A 23,456-nucleotide genomic window follows, 5' to 3' on the forward strand; every position below is an offset into this window, starting at 1 on the left:
CATTACCCCCGGACCATAATTTCCTTAGCCTCCACACGCAGCGGCAGGAAGCGGCCCGCAAAATCCTGCCTGTGCGCCCTGCTTTGGTGCTAATCCATCGGTGAGCTAATAAGTGCGAACAGTGAGTGATATTGAGCCTTCTTTCCATAATAATGGAAACATTGCTTCCCATCCCCGTGGCCGGGGGCCCAACCACCTTGTGCCAAATTTTGCAATGACCTTTCTCTGCAGCATCCACTTCCGTGCCGGCGTGACGTTTGAGTAGTCCGGAAGAAGAAGGAGATAGGGGAAAAGCCCAAACACACACACACACACACACGCACACACCTCTCCAAAATGCACCCTCGCCACGGTGGCCACCCCACGGGAGGAAAGCGTAAATGAATTAAGAAGTCACTCCATCTTCCAGCTGTTTTTCTCCCTCCCGCCCTGTGTGCATCGGGAGTTTTTCGGGAGCAGCAAGCGTGTGAGTTTCCGTGCGGCATTTTCACGTCTCTCGCGGGCTCTTGTTCCCTTCAAGCTTGTCCGCATCTCCCACGCGCGGGGAGTGTACAACGGTACTTTTGCCTACTTCTACGTGTGCGCCATTCCTTCTCCCCCTGCAAGACGTGGAGTGGGAGAGTGAATTTTCCGAAATAATAGCCTTACGCATTGAGGGGATCAGCTGGGGGATCGGATTAGGGGAATCGGGCGAAGTTGGAGCAAGTGAAGGAGCAACGGCACCGACATGAAAACTGCCCATCATCATCTCCCGGGGTCGGTTTCCATCTCGCCCCCTTCCCCTCCACTATGCACTATGCGGGGGAACCGAAAATGTAGGCCAATTAAGGCCAGCCAGCCAGCCAGCCAGCGTGCCTGCCTGCCTGCCGTGGCCAAAATCGGCATCCTAACGGCATTCGTGAGCAATTGCCTTTCGCATCCGATGCCGCACCCCGATACTGATGGGGTGGGTTGATGGGGGCACCACGCTGAAGGAAAACTGCACAGCCACTTCGGGTTGCTTTGGCGCTTCTGAGAGGCCGCGACGAGCGATGGATAATGGATGATCGCATCGCTGCGGTGATAGAAGTAGCTTCCTCCCGGATCGGACCACCATCATTCGCATTTTTTCTTTTGCTTTCCATCTATTGTGGATGGCAACCGGAGACGAAGGGCCTTACGGGGGAGTTTCCTTATGAAATGATGATGCGCTGGTCGGTTGGGATACACTTAATGTTGCTGTTGTTTTTTTTTGCGGGGAACGTTGAAAGGCGTTAGTACTGAATGCAGGAAGAAGCATATTTTCAGCGATACTCTCGTGTCATGCTGCTAATGATAAGTGTCAGCGCGTGAGGAGTATCATTCATCACGTATGTTACTTAATTTCAGTTGTAATTGCTCCGTTGACAGATGAAGACAATTTGCACATTGATAATTTGGAGATGGTAAAAAGGAACCTTAAATATTTTGTATTGCGCCAAGATTTGTTATTTAATTTGAATTCACTTCATCAAAAAAATTTATGGATAATTCTAGGTAATTTGAATGAAAAATTTTCTAAACAATTTGAATCTTGGTTTTGAACCACCAATTTATAATAAAATAGGAAAATCCTTTATTATTTCCAATTTTTCTTATCAATCGAGTGATTTAAGCATCCATACATAGAAGTATTTTTTTTTTAATTTAATTTGACATATTTAAATCAAAATTCATTGCAAGGGCTTTAATAAAGCCTTATACAGCAAAAAAAAAATCAGATCGAAACAAAACGATCAAATTCATGAAGTTATCTACCAAAAGCTCTGCTTGACAGTCATGTAACTAGCGAACAATTTTTCAATCTTCATTAACAATCCTGATTACCGTTGACGGTTGTTAAAAGCTTCCTTCGATTACAAGACTACAGCAACAACAAAACAACGTCCTCACACAACCACCCCCCAAAAAAGGCCCCGAACGACGCGCTCCTGGCAAGCTTTTCATTCCACAACGGTAGCCGGGGTCCGTTTCGGTTTCGGTATCACGCAAACAATAAAGGGAAATGCATTTCACGTTTTGTTTCATTGTCCCTTTCCATTTGTGTGTGTTTGTGTGCGTGTCTTTCCATTTGTGAGGTCCCCTTCCCGAACCGTGGCTAAGTGAAAAGCCTTACGATGCGTACGTTGGGGAGCTGTCGGAGCGTCTTTTTGGTGGTAGACCATAGAAAGATGCAGGAGACGGGGTGGGGGGCTGGAACGGTGATATAACACACATAACTTTACCACCCGTCGCGCACCATGGGCTCTCTACACACTTACACACTCATGCACACACAAAGCAGAAGAGAAAAACTTATCTTAACAACGCTTCCCACCGCCCCACCTCGCGTAAGCGCTGCATGCTTTCCTTTCCACTGGGCACACACTCTGTTTATGTGTGGACCCAGCCAACCGTGACGGCTTACGGTACAGCTCATCATCGGATCATGATGATCGGGAGGGCATTTCCATCTGGCTTTTCCGCAGCCACAGCAACCGCCCCCCAACTTTCTTCCCCAATGGGAAGATGTTCTACGCGGGCATGTTTCGACTCATGGTGTGCTAGAATGCGGCGATGGGAGCACCACTCGGTCAGAGGCTCACTCCCCCCCCGTTAATGGTATGCTGCATGTGTGTTGCTCCGTGCATGTTCACATCGCAACGGGATTGATGTACCATGGAATCAGCAGCAACAGAGGCTGTGATGAGACTTACATGTCTGTTTTCCAAAACATGCCGTCCCCCCCCCCCCCCCACGTTCCCGGCTAGAAATGCAACACTCCAAGTCTTTCACACGACACCCAGGCAACACATCTTGCCCAAGCTCGGTCGGGTTTAGTACCAAATTTGGCCAGATTGTTTCCCGTTTCTCTCACTCTCACGCACATCAGCTCCATCTTGAATGCTCCACTCGTGCATCGTGCTAGCGTTGGAGGGGATTTTTTCCTGCTTCTTATGCTGCACTGACAGCAAGAAGCATGTTGTCGACGTTCTATAAATACAGGACAGAGCGTTGCAGTTGCTGGAACCAAACAAAAACACCCTTACATGCAACTGGTGGGGAGCTATTGAGCTGTGGCGTTGTGCCGAAAACGACCAGCATCGGAAACAGGCACATTCATCCCGATGACACGGGACCTCCAGTAGAGAGAGAGCGACAGTCCCCCCCAGTGATGATGCGGCGGGGACTATTTTGGGCAGCTGGCGCGACATCGTAACATGGCATGAAAAAAGGTGGTTGTTCTAAATTTAAGACATCTTCAATGGGCGATGGCGTGAAAGAGGTGGGCCTGTGAGCACCAGCCAAATAGCTACAAGATGTGGAGTTCTTGTTTTTGCTGTGTGCGTGGAGGAAATCCTGTCCGAGCTGGAAGGTTTAATTGGGTATGACGGGGAGAGTACAAGAGCAACCACTTTTCTTCAAATGCTCATGTGGAGTGCTATGCTGTAGCACCTGCTAGCAAGATGTTTCGATTTGATATCTTAGCCGGAGAAGATGCGAAAAGACTTAGTTTCAATTTAATGAAGACCATAAAAGATCAAGCATCTGATAGAGTCAGTCTATTACCATCGTAAACTTTCGTTTCAATTCATCATCCTTTAGCAATGCATTTCGATCGATTAACCCTTCTATTCCAAGTTGGATTCCAACAACCGTCCAACTCCCCAACGCCTTGGGCTGCTTCAGAACGCAAATTGCACAACGGTACCAACACCATATGTCGACTTAACGATGCTTCTTCACACAAAACCTACTGACACACAGAGTTGCTCCCGTGTCCCTTGTGTGCTGGTGTTGGTGCAGCGCTCTTGTGCATACGACGCGCTTCCCCTTCTATGTGCCCTTCTCCACGTTGGGGGAACAACCCCACCCATGGTGGGGCATCACGAACACAAGCAGGAAAGGCAGCAAAAACAAAAAAGCAGAAACCCGCAACTCACTGCACCGAGACGATGTCGTTGCCCTGCTGCACTCTCTTTATTGTGCATGTGTTGTAAAGAGAGCATTTCACTCTCTCTCTCTCTCTTTCTCTTTCTCAATGTTCAACCCACGGATGCAACTGCACTGGACGATGAGGTAATAATCTCCAATAGCTCTGAACTGATGATACTCTCATCCTCGACGGGCGTGTTAAAACTCAAGAGCCTCTCTTGCCGACTCCAAAGCCTCTCCCGAACTTAACTGTAGCATTGCAATTTCTTCCATCTCTAATTCCTCACCAACACACGAGCCGGGCTCTCTGTGCATGTGCATCCTTTTGTCTGAGCGATGAGCGAGCAGCGTCATTGAAACCTGTTCCCGGTGAGGCTCATTCCGTTGCATTTGTTTCCACCCTCCCCGATGTTCCACCGTACGAAAGAGTTGGCAGAAACGGTATTATATCATCAGCTTCCATCATGCTGTGTGTGTTTGTTTTTTTTTGCAATGCAATTTTGCTCTCTTCCTCTCTTTCTCGCTCCTGTTTTGCCGGTGCGCACCGTTTGCATCCGGGGACGGTGCACCAGTGTGCAACATATGTGCGTGCACTGTTTCGCCGTTAGTGTGTCAGTGGGTATGTTGTTTTGATTTCGGTATTCGGTGGAAAGGGTTGCCACCGCTGCACTCCCGTGCACGTAGTGCAATTGCGCGAGTATGGTGTACGCACAAGGAATAAGAAACAAGCGAAGCGGCCCTTTCTGCGTTGGGCTAGGTTGGGTGCGGTACGGTGCCGCATCCCAAGCAAGCAGTGCGCAACCGTTTATTGATTAGAATTCATTCGCCGTTAGGTTGAGTGTGACGAGCGATTGTACTCAACAATGTGTATTGCAAAACTATGCAATGCTTCAATTTAAATATATATAATTTTTTTTAAAAGCTTGATGATTGAGATGATTTAAAGCAATTTAAAACTTCATTCCAAAAAGATCGTTTTTATTTGAATCCACCATCCAATCGAAGTACACGATCACACACTATCACACTTGATTGAATTGACTAAAAATAAAAGCAAACTCAACCGGTCTTAATTCACATCTCCACTTGCACATCTGATTGCCTTCGGCTGCCGTACTTTGACACCAAATGGTTGTTTTATTCTGAAAGCGAAGATTTCTTTCATTTGTTGTTTGCATCTTCTTCCTCCGCTGCCCTTTGCTTTGCGCTTTATTGCAATTGCGTACGAATTGGATTGGGTGGCCCCCGGGCAGGAAAACAAAAAGCGAAAGTCACACCACTATTTCGGGTATCGCTGTGCGCTTTAAGCTGCGAGCGTTAGTTGTGTATTTATGTAACTTGGCATCTTCACACCAGCTCGGACGGTCGATCACGCTTCCATCGAGGCTTTCTTCGCGCTATTCTATTGCCTGTGCCGCTTGCGAACGTTTTATAGTAAAGCAAACGTGCAGCATTCGAACTGCAGTGCCGCCTCGGTGCTGCTTCTTTTGGTCCCGTCCTTCCATCGCCAGCCACGCCGAGCACGGAATGAATGCAGATGCACGCTTGCAATTGCAACGTCCCAGACGTCCCTGATTGGATTTATTCCTCGTGCTCCATCCCAGCGCTGAGTGTGTGTGTGTGCCGGTGTCCCAGTGACCCCGTGTGCAAAAAACGGTGCAACCTCAATCATCTCAGCCATCTGCATGGTACGGGAGCACGCTAAAATTAGTATCGCCCATCGTGCCCGGTGGTATTTATACGTAGCTCTCCCGTATTGCTTTACTGCATTCCAGTTTAGCTGCCGCCTAAAGGTCCGGTGAATGGCCAGTGTCTGTGTGTACCTGCAGTGCCGAACTGGCACCAAACCAGTATTTCTTTACCTTACAACGCTAGCGACGATCTTTGCCTTCTCTTTATCCCGTTGCCGTTGTTTGTATATGACTTTATTTGCTCGCTGGAATATGGAAATATTTTGCATTCAATAACTGCAAATATGTTGATTGACGCTATTCCTACTCCTGCCACACATTGGTGGAATCCAATTTTCTTTGGTTTCTGCACCTTTCCTTCGCGCACCCTGTCCCTTTCCTGCGGGGTATTGTTTGAGTGCTCACGATTCCACCATAACCCATCAGAATGCATTAGGGGCGAGATTCCATTTGTCATAAAGGGAGAAAGGGAAGAAAAACACACACACAAACCACACTATCACGTGACCGAAAACCAAAACCCTTCGCCCCACGGAGCAAAAACTTCTACAAATCAAATCTACAGGCAACCATCAACCGCTCGTTCACGGTGGCGCAGCGAGACAGCGTGCTAAGGGTTGGTGCGGTTGTTAGAATCCTCCCCTCCAGGGAATCCACGGTGGCAAACTGCTCGCTCTCTCTCTCTCCACCTTTCGAAAACAAAAAACAAAAAAGGTTGGAGAATAAAGCCGGAAGTCAAATAACACACAATTTCCCGCCCAACCGTCCGAAAATACCACACGAGACACGCGTTTGCGTGATGAATGAATTACGATATTTCGTGTGCGCTACTATACTATACTACACGAGGGTTTCCGCGGGGCCGTCACGATAGCGGTCGTCGGTTTTGGCAGGTCCTTTTTCCACTTCTTCACTTTGCTGTTTCCCATCGCTGAGAAGTAGTAAAAGCGAAGTGCATAAAGCATTTTGGGTAAATAAAATAGTGGGAAGGCAGATCGAGCCATCCCACGGTGGTTTGCAAAAGTAAAACGAGCGAAATTAAATTTGGAAATCTTGTTTAACCTTTTCCTCAAAATTCTTTCTGACATGGCCCGTTTTCTATTTGACGTCCAATAACTTCACATTCTTTAATTTAGTTTTTAATCAAATTCTAATTGTATCCCTTTAAAAAGATCAAAATCTCTCTTTAAGAATAGTTTTATTTACTTCTAATATCTTTAAGGGAGTAGTACTCCCCTTTAAAGTCGCTGCAACCAAATCCTTACGGTCCTTTCTTACCAACACAACACTCCTTCAACGTGCGCGGTCGCTATCTGTGTTCGTACAAAAGACCGCCAAAATGGCTCGTCTGCTTGGCTCCACGCTGTCCGCGCCTTGCAAGAACCGCCACACCCCGGCACACGCTCCATCACTAGCATTGCTGTCTTGCCAACGCCACCCTCTGTCTCTGTCTCTTCAATGGGCACCCCTCGAGCGAGGAAAACTGCAGCGGAGGAAATGTCTATTTTTCTCCCCGTGGCTCCCGTGGAAGCCATCCCCTTGGCAATAATCGATTCATTTTTATGTACTATCTTCCATTCCATAGCAGCGGCCACAAACACACACACACACACACACATGCTGCTGACTTGTAGCGAGACTTTGAAACATGCAACTTCGCTCGCTGCTGGTCGTTGGCTTTTTGGTTCCGCTGCCACTGCCGCTGGAGAAACCCTATGCTCCGAGGTTCCACCAGCAGGATTGCTAGGTTGTATTGGTGGTGGTGGTAGTGATGATGGTGGAAGAAAATCCTACCCCACATGTGCTGGATGAGAACGTAGAGTAAAGCCTGCCTCTTTACGCTTGCAGCAACAAATCAGTGCCAGAAAAAGCGGGAAACCATTTCCTTCTCCGATAACCGCGGGCGCGGGAGCAGGAGTGAATGAAACAAAAGCAGGAAATGCAAGCTCGCTCACAAAACACAGCACACTCCGCTACCGTACATCCGCTCGGGCGATGTTTTGCCTCCTACGAGAACTTTTCCTCGCTTCCAAGCAGTACACTTCACTGGAACAAGTTTTCCTTTCCCATTCGCGACTTGTCGAACATATTTAGGAGCGAAATGTCTTCGCTCCGATAGTAAGCCCGATAGTTTGGAAGCGAAGAGCGGGGAATGTGATAGAATATGATAGCTTGCATCGTACCGCTTGCCCGCCTTCTGCTTAGACGCCGTTCCGTCCTGAAGGGGGGGGGGGGTGAAACAAACCGAAGCAATGAAAGAAAATTGCATTAGACCGCAGGGCGGAAATGCGCACAGCCAACAATGCTGCCGATATGGGGCGTAGGTTGATGGAAAATTATATCCGTCCCGCTGTGGCTGTGGCGACGGAGATTGTTGCCCCGATTTGCCATCCCGACGTACCGTGCGTGGCTGTAGGGTTGGGAGATTCGTTTTCAGAAGAGCAGGAAACTGCTTTAAGCAAATGAAACGGTTTAAAGAATTGTGCTACAATGTGATGTGCTCTCCCCACCAACCCCCAAAAGTAGACAGATTGATAGCGATTTAGGCTGTGAAAAATGTTAATGAACGACTATGCAGAGGAATTATGTGACAAAAAATGTATCATATTTTTGTATGAATTTGATCATATTTATGTAAAAAGAAACTCTCAGCAATTATTGGAAATACAAGAAACAGCTTGTTTAGTTGTTGTTTTTTTAAGATGTTCTTTTATACTTCAACATTAAACGGAGCTTAAAACGAACGTATTTCCATATGGAACTCTTATCTGGACTTGCAATTAAGCGACATTGAAATGGCTTTCATTCCATCACAAGAAATATTTATGAATGTTGTTTGCTGCCATTATGTATTGGATCAAACTGATAAACCGGTAATGTAACTGTTTCGATATGAGGTAAAAGTAAAAGCAATTTAAAATCACACCTTAACCGTCCATGTATCAGATACCGTCTCCCGCAACGCAACGCACAACTCACATCACAATCACGCTGATATCAAATGAACAGATACAATTTCCGCCAGAAAATCCTTTCGCCACGCCACGCATACGCATCGATTCCGCTGCAATCGTCCTTTCCCTAAACCAACAAACAAACGACTGCGATCCTCCCGCACAACAGGGCTGTAAAATTATTTATATCTCACCGACCGCTGTTTTACTTAAATCCTCTCCTCCCTTTCCCTTCTTCTTTCGTGCTGGTGCCGTGCCAACAGAAGAAAAAAAAAACCCTCTCGCGAGTGCAGGGCTCGTCGTCGTGTAAATGCCGCCGGTGGGAATGCAGCACCCGTGGACCGCCAGTGAACCCAAGTGCATCGGAGTGCGGTGGAGTGTGGTGATAAAATAACGCCCCCTTCATCAACCCTCACCCAACCCCAGCGTGTGTTTGTGTGTGTGTGAATGTGAACAAGAGAGTGCAGTGTGCGTGTGTGGTGTTTGGGCAGGATTTATTGCGCCGAATGTGACAAAAGGGCAGCTCGCTTTATCGCGAAGTTTTATTTCTACCACCACCAGTGCGTTGTGTTCTTGCAGGCAGCTAGTACACTGCCTTCCCCCCCAAAAAAAGGATACATCATCGGAGTAGGCATTTGTTTTAAAAAGTGTGTGTATTTGTTATTCGGTGCAGTTTTCTCCCGTGCCTGTGAGTGATTCCTACCTCAAAACACCAAAATCATTCGCCACGATTAAAGTTTGAAGTGATCTATCCAACAACGCGTTAGTGTGCGTTCGGTCTTCGTTTGTGTGTGTGTGCGTGCGTGCCTGTGTGTGTAGAGAAAAAGAAAGAGTTGGTGTTCCGCCCCCTCCACTGCTTCCCCTAAAATAGTGTTCGTGTGTAGCGGTCGCGGCGATCGAGCGTCGCGTTGCATAATTCCACCCGAAAACAGACCTATCATAATAGCAACCTTTCATTTGCTAATGAAGTGAAAGAGCACCAACCAACAACAACAAAAAGCGCGTCACCCTCCCCTCTACCCAAACCACCAAAGTGACTGCTCAACTCCATCACCGGTCCCGTGGCAGCAGCAACGGCAACAACGAAACACAACAAAAAAAAAACGCGTTTTCGGTTTGGATTCCGACCGGCCACCGCCAAGCGTCGGCAAAGTACCGAAATTCGTGAAAGTCTGCCCAGGCTCGCGGTTCAAAATTTGGTAACGCAAGCGGGTTTGTGTGTGTGTGCGTAGAGGAAGCTTGCGATTTACGTAAGAAAGCTTTCTTCGAGTGGACCGACGCCGTTTCCTTTTACGCGGACGGTAGGAGCTGTACGGAGATTTGTTTCTTTCCCGTTTTGCCCTACCGCTGGTGCTGATCATTCGAACTTTTTTGTTGTTGTTTTGGAGTAAAAAAAATCGCTCAACAAGGAAATAAAAACTCACGCATAAGATAAGAAAGAAAAAAACAAACTCCCGTATGCATATAAGAAGGTAACGCTAAAGAGCATCTGCTTAGGTGACATTTATTGGAGACTGAGACTGCGATAACAGCAGCAGAGAAACACAAAACCGGACGCAACGTATGATAAATCAAACCCACCACACGCCTTAACCCGGTCGCATCATCCCGCGCTGACTCGGAGGGGAAAACCAACTCGGAACTGAAACGGATTTCGTGTGCCTTTTTTGCCACCTCGCATGGTAAAGACACTGATGGACTGATTGTGGGGCCACCGAGATAGCATTCGCATTGCGGGAGATAAAGGTTTCATAAAGCAGTTACTTAAAAATGGCGTTCGATGGGTCGTTGCGAGAGTCGGGAAATTTCTGACCGATTGTGTTATACCAGCCGTAACGTTTTAACGGTGCCTAACAGTTTTTGGAAGCTATAAAACGCCCAATTCTAAGTAAAATCATAGTGACACTAAGTCCCCGCACAGTAGGAACGTTGTTTGAAGCAGTACACGTAAACTTAAAGCCAAGTGACTTGAACAGTGGTGAACAGATCAGTTTGATTCGCAAAAGCCCACCTCGGACCAGGGAACCGAGGCAGCAGTGTAGTGCCGCGTACGGGACACGCGGACCAATGTTTACACCGAGGATGTTTGAGATGTGGAGCAATGTTACGTCCAAGCTGGAAGCGCACATACCCATGCAAACGAATGTGCAAGCGTCGACCGTACAGAACTCGTCCAGCGGATCGATAAAAGGTAAGCATGTCGCATGTTCTTCAGTGTGGAAGAAACGTTTTATGTGCAGCTCGCAACAACTCAATTTACGCAAAAAACCCAGCGCCCACTACATCTGTCATCCACCGTTTCATCGCCGGCATTCAAGTCTCCCGTGGCCGCGTAGGTCCGGCATTTTAAGCGGCAATTAAAGGCGCCTCTGTGTTAAACCGATCGTACCCCGGGAAGCATTCTGATTGCTATGGGAAAGAAGTACGAAACCCACTGGAAGGTGTATCCGGCTGATGGGTACGAAAGGCAATGCAACAAAAACTCCACCTCCCCGCACTCGCACCCCCAAAAACCCACAGTCATCGTGATGACGATGGCGGGGCGTAATGAAATAATTGAAATCAAAAGTAGCTAACGGTAGTCTCGGGCGCAGAATTCTCGACCTTCTGTGCGGTTCCGTGATTGTGCGTGTGCGTTCGCCTAAGCTCAAGCCGGGCCGAGCTTTTCCCCCTGCCTTTGCCAGGCCGTTTCGATCGGGACGACCTTCCCGCTGCTTTCTCTGCCCCAATCGGACATTCTCCCCGGCCGCGGGCGTGCGCGCGAAACAAAACGCAAAATAGTAACGGGCAGCTACAGTCCCGTTCCGGGACGGTTTCGGGACAGGCTTTCAGCTTGCCACAGCACCGTTACATTCTCCCTCCCAACGCGTTGGGGCTTGGCGGAAGGGAAGGAGGAAAACAGGAAGAGCAAGAAACAGAGAACAAGAAACGAACAAACTGAACCGCGCCACATAGCGGTTGTCTGGTGGCTATTAACAAATATGTTACACCTGAGAACTTGTTCTTGTTCTTCTCTTCGTTCGCGCGTTTTCGTTCGTCCGCTTCGTTTGCTTGATTTCCGATTGTATTTTCTAGTTTTCCCGTTTTCTTTAAGCTCTTTCTCTCCGTCTGCTTCTTTAACGCTTGTTTTTGTTTCTTCTCCTTCTTTTTTATCTACTATGCTTTACTAGCCCTCTCTTTTACGCACGATCCGTTAGCTAGCGTTTTTCCCAACATCATGCTGCTGCACTTTACCCGGTTCTTGCTCACTGTGTTGTTGTTTTTTTTTACACAACCACCAGCTTTCTTCGCGCTCGACGCTTTTCGTTTCCAAGCCGCGGCTTTATCTAACTACTTTTATGTTCTTCCTCCCTGTTTCCCTTTACCCTCTTATTCTATTTCTTGTTGTTGTTGTTGTTTTTTGCTTCGCTTCTTCCCTGTTTCACGCTTCTGTGTTGGTGAATAGAAATGTACCGTTGCGTTAGCATTTGCCTATGCCTGCGCTCGACTGTTTACCGACATTTTTAGTGTCCGCCTGTTTTGTTTTTCCCCGCCCCATACCCTGTTCGGCGGTTCTTTTTTCCTGTTGGCTTTCAAGCCTGGCTCTGCTGGTGGTTTCTATTTGCATTCTGATGCAAATCCGAGGCTGAGCGATGAAAAATTACTATCTTTTTAATTACAAAACAAAGTTCATTGAAATTACCCAATTTTCTCCGTAAGGTGGAGTTAGTAGAAGGGTTTTATATTCATTTAAATTTTATTTTTAAAGCACTTTAATTTTAATTCAAACATCACTGACATCATGTTAATGCGTTGCTTAAATTGTAATGAAACGCCAATGCCGAAAGCAAACAAGTAACTTTGTTTAATTCAGCATCAAAGTAATGTAATACAAAAAGCTCCTCTACTATAATAAATTTCAATTTTTTGGTAAAAAAGGAATTGTTTAGGTGCAAGTGTTTTTCAACAAGGAACTGGATTCAAGCCTGCTTCATACTACCACCATTGCATCTTTGATGGCTTTAGGTAATACGTAGTAGAAGAATTAATTTGAACAAAATTCTTGAAGTTTGAACAAATCAATGATGTAGCATCGAAATAAAAAATGAAGCTCCTGAACGATTCATTTAATGATTGAAATTAATCATTCTTGTTTTAGCATACAAAAACTCTTCCAAACAGTATCAAACCAGACCAGACACAACTCACCTTTTGCTAAACTAAAGTACCATCACCAACACTCCCTCAAGCACAGGCTTAAGTAGCGTTAAGCCACCGTTTTCATTAAAGTGTTTTCCTACCCCAGCCAGTTCGCTATATCCCTTACCAGAGCCTCGATTGAAGCAATTATCTTATGAAACGCAATTACGGGAGCAGCGGCATCCCGTTTCATACTGTTCGTGGTTGAGTTTAATTCTTTTCCCGCCCCACGACAGAAGAACATTTCGCGGGAATTTTTCCCGCGATATGCACTGCAGCAGCAGCAGTGTGTATACATTACAGTCTGGGTCGGTCATAATTATGCTTAGCCTTTTTAATTCCATACACCCGATTCTCAAAGCCTCAAAGCGCACAGCCGAAGCGCAGGTAGACCGGAGGCAGTTTGCGCTTCGCTGGCCACAACCGGCCCCGGTTCTGTAATGCTGTTGCCTCGCGCCAACCCACGGCACTATCTCGTAGCGGGCGTAAAAACAGAGACTCTACAAAACAGTAAACAAACGCGGTGAAAAAATAAATAAATTAATTTCCCTATGCTTGCTGTTCTCGCGGGTGAGGAGCACTTTTGCATTTCCCAAGTCGCAGGGTGTCGATGATTTTTCCATACCCTGCTACTGCTGCTGCTATGTTGTTAATGCAAAAGCATCAATTTAAATATAGGAAGAGCAAAGAGAGAAAGGGACAGGGAATGAAAATGGCGAAAGAAAAATCATTTGCCGAACGGGGCGGGGTGCAGAGAATGATGAGTTTTTTGTTGCTGCCTGCTCCTTCCCACACCTTCACACCACCCTGTCGGATGGTTTGGCATTCGTCATCGGGCATTAATGTGCTGTGCGAATGTGCTGGCATGCACCCAGCGTGCTCACAGCCTGTGTGTGTGTGTGTGTATGTAGGATTGATGGATGGGAAAGAGAAAAGCTTCACCTCGTGGAAAGGTGTCAAAGAACACTGGGACGGTAGGGTCGTGAGTGGGTGCGACAGTGCGCTCACAGGCACATGAATATTCTAAATGGAAATATGAAAAGAACTCCCATTTCGGAACCATTCTTCACCACCCCGACCGTGCTGCTACAGCCCCTCCGGGTGGGTTCGTGTGACGATAGACGAGAGAATGATTGCTCGATGCCTCGGTTGGTTGTGTGCCTTTGCGTGTGTGTGAGCACCCGCACAAGCCGCACGACAAACATGGCGTGGCGGGAAAACGAAACGCAACCGAACGAAACGCCGAGGAAATGGAGACGCACGGTTCGTGCGCTGTTCAAACACATGCCCGTGGCGCGGAATATAGGTCAGTCGGGAAAAAGTGCAAAGCCCGCCGGGCTCGGGCACATGCCACCCACCCATCGGAACCTCCCCACCGGCAGCAAGCCCAGGTACCGGTTGCCATGTGTAATCAAATGGCGTTTGTCGGTCTCGTTTCGCGTTTGTTTTGCGCTGCAGCTTTTTTCCCTTCATTTCCCATTTCCGTCCCTCGGTCCTTCGTCGTACGGCGGATCGGCATCGCTGGAAATAAGTTTGCCAATTGGCATTTTGTTATTTTTGTTACCAACGCCGCCGCCTCGTCACCCTTCTTGTTCCCTCCGAACATACAGACACACACACACACATACTGTGCTACCTCATTCTGCCAGCATTGCGAAAGATGGCTGACGAACCATATTTCACCTGTCTATCCGGCGAAGTCCCAGTCAGCAAACGGTTTTGCGACGAGCCAACGAATTGGGAAATCCAAAGCGGATTTGATTCGATTTTGTTCTAGCTCTATATATCCAGACGCAGGTTTATTGTTTCTCATTCCCTCTTTTTTGTTGACCAAAGTCGAGGGTTTTGTGTATTATTTTGAAGTTTTTTCTTGCTTTCTTTTGTTTTCAAACCTCTCTCTCTCGCCCTCGTTTCACCCCTTCTGGTCGGTTGCACGTGGAAAAGCTTGCGATACAGTTTAAACAGATGATTTTGGGTGGCAGGGCGACGTGTTTTCGAGTTTCGTGCACTGGCGCCTCCGCCTGTCACTAGTGCGCGCGGGAGGGCATTGACTTTGGGCTGGCGTAAGTTTTCAAAGCAACTAGGTACATCAAACCAAACACAAATATAGGTACATTGGAATGCATTTTTAAACCCAATGGTGTTTTGGGGCCGTTCCATGGGGCGTGGATGAAAAACGAACAGTTTACTTCGTGTGGATGCGTGTTTCTAGCAACGTAATGTATACTTTGGAGACAAATGAGCTTCGTGTTGTTTGCATTTCTCATGTTCAGGCTGAGCAAATAATAAGTACATTGAATTGAGACAACGGTCATTTACCTGACTGTAGATTTTAAAATAAACGACAACAACTTAGACTTAGAACAACGGAAGCATTAGAATTTAAACTCTAAAACTCTGACTCTTAAAACTCTAAAATTATAAATTGATCTGTATCCGTAACAGCAGACTTATAAGGCAATAAAAGATAAACAAACATAAAAAGATGATACTAATTCATTGAAATTTTACTTATTTTTAAAAAGAAAAAAAAACAAAATGCTTTTAAAACGTTTCTCGCTAAAGCTTTGCTCATAAAGGCAGCTTTGAAGCCAATTTGCCGGAAATAAAACGTTAATAATTAAACTGACCCTAAACGGAAAACTCGAAAGCTTCTTCTCCGAAAAACTACTGCTCTTTGCAGTACTTTTTGCTACAGCACCAAAATTCTTTGACCATCCCCGCTGCCAACAGCCAGCCAAGCAAATGCGCCAGTGCTGGAAAAGCAACTAATTGCCACCTATTCTTCTACGGTCGTTATGAAAAGGTACGCCTTTGCCGAGAAAAGCGCCCATGCAAAGCGTTGTCGAGGTGGCAATTAAAACTGGATAAACCTTTTTCTTTGCGCCCATTCTTATGCTTTTCCTTGCCAACGTCCAACCTGCGAGAGATTGCTGAGGGCTCTTGCCGTTGTCGGCGTTTTGGCTGAAATTTGAATAAAAGTCGCGTAAAATCTTAATGAACTACGGGCTCTTGAACAATGGTATGATGGGTGAGTGATGAAAAAAAAGTATGTTTTTTACTCCTCTTTGCTTCATGGTGTATGGGAAGCGATAACGTTTAAAATGGTAAGGGCAAAGGGAAAAGGGACAAACATTTAATGCTGCTTTGAAATGCAACACGGCAAAGCGTCGGTGTTGAGTGCAAACGTTTGCCATTATGAATATTTTACCTTTGGTTCTATAATAAACATATCTCAGAGGTTTTTGGAGAAGGATAAATTTAAAAATTCTCAGAATAGTGTTTAGTATATGTAAAACTGAGTCCTAAAACGACGAAGACATGCATTAGTTATGAATTCTTTAGTTTGTACGAACTCCTCAACACAACACACTTCTCTTATTCACATGGACATTCGTAGACAACGCCGCAACCAGAACAAACGTACATTTTGTCAAACTCTTTTGTAAGTTACAGTGCGCATTGTACTCCACTCTATTCCAATCTCTCCGTAAGTCCATTCATCATTTCATCGATAAAATAAATTACCTCTACCGACAGCTAAATTGCTCGATCTACAATTCCAATCAATGTTACCCAAACTGACAAACGCTCTAATTGTCCTCCCTTGACGAATAGCCCAATCGGCCAACTAGACCAAAGAACACATGTGCCACGCGCTCCTTACAGCAATTCTCCTCTCGGACAGCAACAACTAATGTTCTATTCTATGACTCATTCGCCAGTACCCCCTCCTGACTGACCACGCCACAGCTGATACGACATTAACCACGCTCGGGCTGCTTCAGTTCTAGCCCAACTTACCCTTGCAGAATCGGTCCACCCGGGCATTGGCGGGCGAATCTATTTCGCAAAATTAGTCATTCGTTTCGGCTTTGCTCTTGCCCGAATGCCTTATAGAATGCCGCCAGCGCTGTGCAGGAGGGGAAAAATCACGACCTCAAGATCATGATGTTGGGGCGCGTTCTCCCGCCCTTCCGGACGCAACACTGCCAGATCGGTCGTTCTTTGGTTTTCCAGAATATTACGCTACGCGATTGCCTGAGCCAAATCATGCCCAGCCGCACAAACAAGCGAACCAACTCTAGCGATCGTTAGCGAAAATCAACTCTTGCTAATCCAATCAAATTCGAAACCAGGCCCGTATTCCAGCGAAGCCTGCGAGCGATCGTCTGTCACGAACTTCATTCTCAATAAATCAGCACGGCATCAGAGGGATGAAGGGCTTACCGGATAGCACGCCCGGGCAAGCTTTTGTCTATCAGTCCCGGCCTACTTCGTACACGCCAGGGCCGCGAGCGTGGTGAATATTTGCTATTGCAGCGATCTATTTCGTGTGGTAATGAATGAAAATTTGCTTCTCATTTGCATTGCCGGGGTGCGGTGTGGGAGATGATTATGTTGTTCATCACAGTCGCTAAAAATGAACGCCCCGCGGTGCGGAGCTAACACAAAAATGTGTCGAAAAGCCGATCCGCTTTCTCTGTGGCAGGCAGTGACACCACTCTGGCCGCAAGCGACAAACGAGCTGAGAAAAGTCTGAATGCAAATAGTTCTTATTGCAGCTACTACTGATCGATGTTACAGCAACGAATTAGAGTTGTACCATTCTTAGCCAATCATGCTGGACGTTGGAAGAAGTTGTTCAATATTTAATTGTCCAATCGAAGTTTGCCCAACGCAAGACAATTATGATCGACGAAGCAAACGAGATTGCTGGTTTGCTTCTTCAGTAACGATGAATTATTGCAGCAGAACCTAATCGTCCGCTAGTTCAGAGAAACGTAGCTCTTTTCCTACTGCAATTGAAGATTTTTCTAACGATTTTTTCCTCATTTTCTTTCATTTCCAGGTACGTCCCAATCTTGTTGCAGCGAGCAAAGTATTGTTCTTGAAGACTTCGTGTTTAAAGACACCCGAACGGTTATCGTGAGTAATCCATCAGTACCGTGTCAGACAGCAATTTGTTCGGGCACTATCGATTGACGCTGCAGGGTGCATCGATGATGAACCTTTTCGTATCGCTAAAAGTACTGCGCAATGAGCCCGTGAGAGATGATAGAGCAACAATTATGAGCCATCGGAAATTAATAGACAATTGGTTTAGAGAGTGCTTTAAAACGTAATTCGTTATTGGAGAGATGTATAGTTTCAAGATGCCGTCTTTGATTGACAATAAGAGAGATAAATTAAAAAAGATTTGAGAAGCTCTTGAAAACACCTTTTGTTTTCTCAAGTTTAATATTGCAGACGCAGCAAAGAACTCTTTATAAATGTCTTGAAAAGAACTGTTCTCGATCACGATCGATGCTTGATAGACTTGCAGCGAGCTTTTTGAAGGGTTCGGTGAAGATCAATTTGAACTCTTCTGCCCAAACCGAATGCTCCAGTGTGCTTGAAATGTTCAAGCAACTCCTTTATAGACCCGTCATTAAAATCCTATCCTGTGTATGGCTGCTGCTCAGAATCGACCAATTCTGCGATTTTCCCATAAATCAAACCCATTCAAACAGCACTTCCCGCGTGTAACGCAGCTCGCACGCTTAGATTCACCGAAGAAGAAGGAATAAAAACCCCCCTCGCGATCGAGTGATTCCGTCGATCCGCGTACATCATAAGTTATGTACAGTTACCTAACTGTTTTCCTCGTCTCGCGGCAACGCACACACATTCACTCCCAGCATTGCTGCTCAGTTCTTGCGTACACTTTCTTTCGCTGGCTGCGCTTCCTCTCTTTCTGCTGTAATATGCAGCAAAACGCGTGTAAGCTGGCAAGCCAGGTTCCATAAGCCGCGTTGTATTAGTGGCTTACCTTGCTACCCACGGACCCTCCTCCTCTCCCCCCTTTCCCGTCTATATATTGGTGTTTCACCTGCAAACTTCCTACGGTTTCTTTTCCACACCGTGCGCCACCAACCATCATCAACCACGATTCATTAATTCGCCTCTGCCTCATTTATAGTTTAGTGGGCTTTTGGCCCGCACTGAACCGGGCCTGTCTAAGTGTGTGTGTGGTTTTCTTTGGTTGTCTGTTTTCCCGACAATTAGCTCATAAGCACAGACGTCATCAGGTGGTGCATTTATTTTGTTGATCGCAGCTACCGTTTGATTAGTATGTTAATTGAAACTAATGCATGATAGTCTTGGGGAATATTAATTAATTGGTATTATATACAATGCTACCATCTTGTTATTCTGTTCAATAAGGTTAAATCATTATTTAGAGCATAAAAAATTTGCTGATAATTTCAAATAAGTAAATATTTATTTTATTAATTTTAAAAACCCAAATATTGGGTTTGATCTGTTTCAACGACATAAATTTATTGCCTTGTTTTTGAGCATTATTTGAGTCATTTCAATGGACGAATAAGTTATATGGGCAATATTCATCGTACGAAACACACTTCTTAACGTTTCATGTCAGTCGACCTGTCCTTTGCGAGTACCACAACACTCTCTTCCACACTTTATCCCTCCTACTCCGTACTCAGTCTGACAGTAAATCTACGAAATATTAATAAGTCCCTACTTCTCACCAAGACGAGGAAAAGCCGGCAGAAAGAAGCCAACCATAGATTACAATCTCAGTCTGAGCCGGTCATAAAACAAACGAAATAATTGTCCAAAAGTCCAGCTCAGCGTCGGACACAGTAAAGTAATTTTTTTTTTGCTGTTTTGCAAACATCACTCGATCGTCGGTCGGATCCGGCTCGTCGCGATTTGTCGCGGATCGAAACCGGAATCATACGCCTGCCCGGTTCTCGTACGGTTTGTGTATGCGTTTTTTTTTCTTCAACTTCTTTCGCACTCTTCGCACCGGTTTGACCTACTTTGCGAATGTTACCATCGACACCATATCGACTAGCGCGTCGTCAAAGCTGCCAAAGTCGACAACGCAAACACAGAAGTACAGAGAGAGAGAGAGAGAGAGAGACAGAGATCCCACGCGGGAACCGTTTTTTTTCTTGCCTCTAATTTTACGTACAATTTTCGGTTACCGGGGCAGCGCAGTGTACGATTTGTTTACCCGCGTGTACCGCCTGCTGCAACACCTGCGAAAGCTTCACCTAATGACGAAACAAATTCGCGAGAACGGGACTCGCCTAGCTCGCTTGTCCCCAATCTGCCCACGCGTCGGGCGTCGCTTTCTTGCGCCTGCAAAATCGAAAGTAAGACACACAATCACCAAACTGTTTTACGGCAATGGTTTATACAAAATCAGCGTGGTGATGTCTTTTTTTTTCATTTACTGGCCCAACCTATACGAGTTGAGTGGTATTACCGGGACGGTGGGGAAGTAAAAGGTAACTACGCATCGGTGACACATTTGGCAGCCAAAATAGGCACCTTGCCGCGCTGGACAAACACACGACGGTGTGCGGGATTCTCGAAGACGCACTTTTTTTTTCGCCGCGGCAATTTTATTGGCCTCAACAGTACGCCTATTTGCTCGGAACACGATCGGAAGCGTTATCTAATGAGAACGGAAACGGTACCAATAAATGTGTGCTTCAATCGTTGAAGTGATTGTTTTTGTTAAATAAGCGTCCGTTGGATGACTTTCCCCTTTTCGTACATTAGTTGTTGCGAAACATTGAATGCCTGGACTATGTTGATAGTAAATTGAGTTTGTTATGATGTCGATCGTTCAAATTCACTGTTATTTGTGTATCAAGTAGATCCAAAGATAATGGAACTATTAAATTCCTTGAGAGAAAAACCTTTGAACCAAACCATTGTCATTAAAAAACAATTCCAAATATTCAGAAAATAATTTGCAGAATCTATAATCGATCATGTTTCGTCACTAAAAATTTACTTACTTACTTAGCCGGCGCTACAACCGCTTTGCGGTCTTGGCATGTCTCTAATATTTGTCACTAATATCGCCTATAGAATATCAGTGTGGAGTTGTAAGGTTACTGTTATATAGCTATAAGGTAACTGCTATAAGGTTATGGACAAGATTCCAATAATATTTCACCCAGACTCTCATGCAATGTACTGCATTGGGATGTCAGAGGATGTTTGCAATTCTTCACTCAGTGTATATGACAGTTTCGTACTCCTCGTAACATCTACAAGCTTTTAGTGCAATAAGTCCATCATAAAGTTAGGTAAATCATCATTTTATGCAAAATACTAAACAAATGTTATAATTCAAGAAGAAAGGCATATGAAATATCAATCCTTCATATAGTGTTTCAAAGGCAAACAAAATAACATTGAATTTATTTTATTGCGTTAAATATCATTTCATGCTTTCGCAAGGGAAAAATTACCTTTATCGTACCGCTGCCGAGCCACGCGTGCATTTATTTGCATGCAGTTGAAATCTAATTTTTCCTCCGCATGGTGATTGCACGCTTCCTGCTCGCACCGCACTGTACCAAAAGGCTAACCCCAAAACCTGTTGCAATAAATCTCGCCCTGTTCCTTACCGACCTACCGACCGCCCATGCGTAAACGATCGAATCACTCATACCTTATCAAACGCTGCTAATCAGAGGATTTTTATGCAACTCCTTGATTATACAATTTCTATCATAGGCGCGCGGCATCACCACCACCACCATCAACACCAACCTGTGCGCCAAACGCGGCTAGCGTTAAGTGCGCCATCGACTTGACGATTCCCCGCACGCATCACTGTCTACTTATGCAAATTGTCATTTCTAAGCCCTTGCCACGCACGGAGAAAGCCACAAACCAGCCGGTGGTGTTGGTGGTGGTGCTGTTGCCGCCTTATGGATTTACTGAGCGACTATCAGTAAGCACTCGATCGACGGGTTTTGTTTCATTTTGTTTCATTTCTCTCCGTTCGCTTCCACCTCGGGGGCCCTTTCTTCGCCTAGCCTCGCGCAGTGTGCAATTAATAGTCTGAGGCTTGTTTTTTTTTCTTTTGGTTTCTGTCACGCAAGAGAAATGCTGTTGCTTGTTGTGACTGTGCCAACGACAACGTTGACAACAAGTTCCGTGCCCCTATTGGTGGCCTATTGCTGGGGGGGAAGAGAAGAAAGAGTGACAAGGGAGCGGTGAAGGGATCAACTACGCACGGAGGCGTACCCAACGAAGCAGTTACGCAAGCTTGCGCGAGTGAATACAAACTCTGAGGCGGTGAGCATCGTACCTTCTGCTCGCGGGCAAAGAGAGTTCCGGGGCCCGGCCGCAAGACACGCTGACCACGTTCGCCCTTGCTCACTTACTAACCCATTGGCCCATCATAACGGCATGCTAAACCAGTTCTTCGGTGTCCGTTCGATGAGTTAATCAGTCACAGTCAGCACACAGCATCCCTATGCCAGAGCGGACACCAACCAAGTGAGCAGCGCAAGAAGAGGCAAAACACGAAAAACCTGAACCAACCCACCACCGGCCGATCGATCGGAATCGCACAGGAAGTGGAATACCCGTTAGCATTAGCAGCAGCTTCGTTTTTTGGCTTTGTTCTTTCGCACCACATTGCAAGACGGGCAAAGAATGACCCACTTTCCGCTTGCGAGCTTCCGGTCGCAAGTCGTCACCATCCGTGCAATGGCTACTAGTGGGCAAAAAGTGCGCAAATGGCTCCCGCCGTGGCAAAAATCAAAGCGATAATGGCAATGCACTTTGGGGTGGCCTCAAAAAGGTCGAATCGGAAAAGATCTTAGAGCCACTGGAAACGTTTTTCCGACGAAACAATTAACATGAAGCTCCGTTCTTTGCCCGTTCATTTGCGTCCGTAGCGTGTCTGTTCGCTGTGACTTGCATCCCGTTCCGGCCACGCAGCTTTACGGGCGAGTGGTCAGCGGCGTTAGATTTTACCGTTCACCGAACGGGCTGCTAATCAATTTCATAACGGGCGGGTGCAATTAGCTTCCACCGACGTCATAATAGCCCCCGGTCCCTGTGACTGTTTGCTTTGGTGCAATCGACCGATTTGGATATGATTCGCTCGGTTCTGTTTGCTCTCCTTCCGGAAGAGTTCTGTTTGCTTTGTTGTTGATAAAGAGTGTAGGTGTTGGCACAAGCTGCACCAGCGGAAAAGGTAAAGTTCGTGCAGTTTCATTCCTTCTATTCCGTGTTGATGAGTGCCGTGCGATGCAACTGGCACGGCGTCGCAAAGCTTGTTAGCTAAGCGACGCGTTGCATAATTTAATTGGCATTCTAACGATGAAAGAATCGTCCACTTCGTTGTGCAACATAAAAGTAAAAATAAACTAATTAACCGTTCAGAGACGGGGAAGTTGGGTGAGCAATATGATTGAATGTGACAAAAGGGAAATTAGAATTTATTACCTCATCTTTTCGCTGAAGAGTTTGCACTGATTGTATTAAAAAGATTGAAATGCAGTATAAGACTGTATCCTCAAGGCTATCGAATTGATACATAGTTCATATTGTTGTTCTTTTATTACACTCAATCCTGCAAAATGGAAATGTCTTCATCATCAAGAATTATAAAACATGTTATAAAATCAAAACCTAAAAACCATCAATCCCGTTCAATCTGCACGAGATCGCACAATTGACAAGCGTGTTGCATCCATCTATTAACACTCATTATATCAATTCAAAAACAAAACCCTTTCAAACAATCCTCTAGCTCGAACAAGCACCACCAATGCTTTAAGCTAAACCGTTTGCCCGAGGGCAATGAATTATGAACCGAAAAGGGCGGTGATCGAACGACACAATACACCCATTAACCATTCCG

At 45.9% G+C, this 23,456-nt stretch overlaps 1 protein-coding gene across 6 annotated transcripts in view; it reads left to right on the forward strand.

The window, feature by feature from the left end:
- LOC121597705 (probable nuclear hormone receptor HR3) overlaps positions 1-23,456 on the forward strand; it is a 118,270-nt gene that overhangs the window by 37,197 nt on the left and 57,617 nt on the right. For 4 of the 6 annotated variants that reach the window (XM_041923704.1, XM_041923709.1, XM_041923706.1 and 1 more), the window contains exon 2: positions 8,842-10,769. The exons of the other annotated variants lie outside the window; for them this stretch is intronic. In XM_041923704.1, coding sequence (XP_041779638.1) covers positions 10,646-10,769 — 124 coding nt within the window. In that variant the 5' untranslated portion in view covers positions 8,842-10,645. The remainder of the gene's footprint in view (positions 1-8,841; positions 10,770-23,456) is intronic. 6 annotated transcript variants of the gene reach the window in all.

The sequence above is a fragment of the Anopheles merus genome, chromosome 3R (genome assembly GCF_017562075.2).
Source record: "Anopheles merus strain MAF chromosome 3R, AmerM5.1, whole genome shotgun sequence".
NCBI lineage: Eukaryota > Metazoa > Arthropoda > Insecta > Diptera > Culicidae > Anopheles > Anopheles merus.